The sequence below is a fragment of the Phytophthora infestans genome, genomic scaffold (assembly GCF_000142945.1).
Source record: "Phytophthora infestans T30-4 supercont1.723 genomic scaffold, whole genome shotgun sequence".
Lineage (NCBI taxonomy): Eukaryota > Oomycota > Peronosporomycetes > Peronosporales > Peronosporaceae > Phytophthora > Phytophthora infestans.
Genome location: NW_003303071.1, coordinates 43,621 through 46,291, shown reverse-complemented (window position 1 = coordinate 46,291; position 2,671 = coordinate 43,621). Strand labels below are relative to the sequence as shown.

Sequence of the window (2,671 nt, the reverse complement as noted above, 5' to 3'; positions counted from 1 at the left end):
CTCATCACAAAGTGAACTTCGAAGATTCTAGGCTTTTCATATCTATCCCATACTATCATCAACATTAAATACCACCCTAGTTCGTATAGTAAATAAGGCACGAAAAATCCTAGTTGAGCATCTGCTAGGTTTTTAGGTAGTACTGCCTAGTTTTGAGAGGCCTGCTCATACTAGTAATTCTCACAACGACTTGTACCAATCGCAATCCGCGTTTGCGATACGTGGCACCAAATGTTTCGCTGTCGCTGTCATGCTATTAGCCAGCGTGTCTTCTAAGTCTTTTAGTTTCTCCATGAGGAAGTCACGGACGCTTTCTGCGCTATACAGACGTGCAGCCACATCTTCCTTTTCAGTCTGCACCTGAGCGAGATGAGCCTGCGATAGAAACAAAACTGAGATTTATCTGTTATAACAGTGACGTACGCACAGGCATTGAACCTCTAATGTCTTCACTCTAGTTGACATATCGTGGAATAACTTGATCTGGTCAGGCTTAAGTGCTTTCACGATCGCGTCCACCTTCGAGAGCTTCAGCATAAAGCACACTATTAGCATAACTGATAAGTCGAACATAACAGCTACAGTAGTTACCTTGTCCTTCTCTGACGACCCGATGAAGCTGAGACTTCGGCCCTTCGACGTCTTTCTAGGTGGAGGCGATGCAGGTCGCTTAACTGGAGCTGGGGGAGCGCTGTAGGCCAAGCTGGAAGGCGTCGTGACTCCAAACATCACATTCACTCGCCTCACCAGCACTTTATCAGTGACGCTAATTGCGACCATACTGTCCTCGTCCAAGAAGGAAAACAGCTTGAGCATCACGTTGTCTGGTAGTGACGAGAAGACGTTCTCCTCGTCATTCATTGATGCAGACAATCCTCCGGGGACTGACTTAGCGCGTGCAGGTCTACCATTGCCACGTGGCTGTATCCTCGAGTCCGACACAAGCTTCGCAGGTTTTGAGTAGTTTCTCCTGAGAATATACTGGATGTCGTTCGCTCTCCGTAACTCACGAATTTCTCGCTGGGCACTAGCTAGCTCTTTCGAGAGCTGCCCTGTTAATTTTAAATGCTCCTTCGCCTGCTGCAGCTCCTTCTCCATCCTGTCAAGGGTATCAGTTAAAAACTCCAGCTTTAACAACTCTATGACATTACGTACACTTCCTTCTTGGCGAGCTCCGAGACAACAACCGACAAGTGTTCATTCAGCTTGCTCATGATTGTTCTGCCCTCTTGCTCCACTTTCACCGCATACTCGTACGCCTAGCCAGTATAATCCACTATTATACTAATGATACCAGCCTTACTCCTTCTTGTTCAAGGGGGCCGACCTGCTGCCTCTCCTGTATCAGCTCGCTCTCCCGCTCTTGATACTCCAGCAGGGAACTCTCTGCATACTATGCGTCGCATTCAGACTCGCATGTGCTCGCACTCTCCAGTGGTACACCTCGGTCCAGCAGTTCGGCACCGGGGGCCACATACCTAGCTTAAAATTTTCTTGCTTTTTTAAACCATAACTAAAAAACTCTTTTTAACACTTACCTTCGGGGGAAACACCGGGGCGGTTGTGAGCCACACTGGCCCCTCTTCTTTTTAGGTGGGGGGGGGGGGGCCGGCGCACAGGCCGGCTCGTGCGCACCAGCATCGCTGGTATCCTTTCGATTCCGTGAAATGCATCAGCTTTGGTTATTAATAACATGTTTCTAACAAATAACTGATACGTAAACCTATCCAAACCTTTAAGTTAGCATATACAATGTAGCTATGTGGATACGAAATTTTGACAAACCGCTGTCGCGTGCAAACATGTATAGTCGTGCTGGATCGTTAGCCTACTGAATGTTGATGTAGCTTAAAAGATTCTGAGTCTGATGAGTGGCAAGGCTTCTTTTTTTTAATTCACCATTGCTTTAATGATTTTGTTACATTGGGTTGATCGTCACATGGCAGGCCACTTTCTGGTATTTCTATCCCTGTGGCAAAAACCAAAGAGCTGCTTCGTGGACCTGAAGAAGCTTGCAAGTGGGTTCCTATGCACGAGCGTTGTGATACTATCAAATAGAACTTTAATAAGCGGAAGTTGGTGAGGATTGCCTTTTCAAGCAAGAGTAAAGGTAGCTTTTTGGCTTGCTTACAACATGACGCTTTTATAAAACGCAAAAGTTATGGTCGAACCTTACCCGTAGACGATATTTATGAAGCATGACGCGGAGCATTTTGTTGTTGTACAACGGTACTGTGTCTGGGCAACATTCTAAGTGATATTGGTAAAGCGATTGTGGCAATGTTCATAACAGCCTTTCAGTGGGAGTCTGATATGGCTGTATACAAGTGACTTAGATTCGATGGTGTGTCCAAACGACTGAGCAAGGTAATGCTCCGAGAGGCTGCAGCTGCTGCAGCAAGTAATGGGCATATTCACGTGTTGTTTCGAGGAAGTGAAAGGCCCTAGCATTGGAAAATTGATATAGAAGCGCGTTTCTGGCGACAAACGACTAGAAATCATATGCAGAAGCTGAAAAAGAATGCTAAACTGGACATGGGGAAATAGTAGTACAGATTGCACAGTCTCAGCAACAACAGTCGAACGGTGTCTAGGCCCAGCGTCAAGTTTATCGCTCAAAATGACGCTGCGGCTACCGTCGCATGATATCACTGAGAAGAAAGGGTAAGAA

General features: G+C 46.3%; 1 protein-coding gene across 1 annotated transcript; it reads right to left on the bottom strand.

Annotated features, from left to right (window-relative positions):
- Positions 1 to 449: 449 nt before the first annotated feature.
- Positions 450 to 1,201, bottom strand: PITG_21627 (uncharacterized protein; the record flags this gene model as incomplete). The annotated part of the gene is made up of 6 exons (XM_002996865.1): positions 450 to 452; positions 508 to 528; positions 592 to 669; positions 721 to 875; positions 918 to 1,099; positions 1,188 to 1,201. The coding sequence occupies 6 exons, from the start codon at positions 1,199 to 1,201 to the stop codon at positions 450 to 452; spliced, it is 453 nt and encodes a 150-aa protein (XP_002996911.1).
- Positions 1,202 to 2,671: the final 1,470 nt, after the last annotated feature.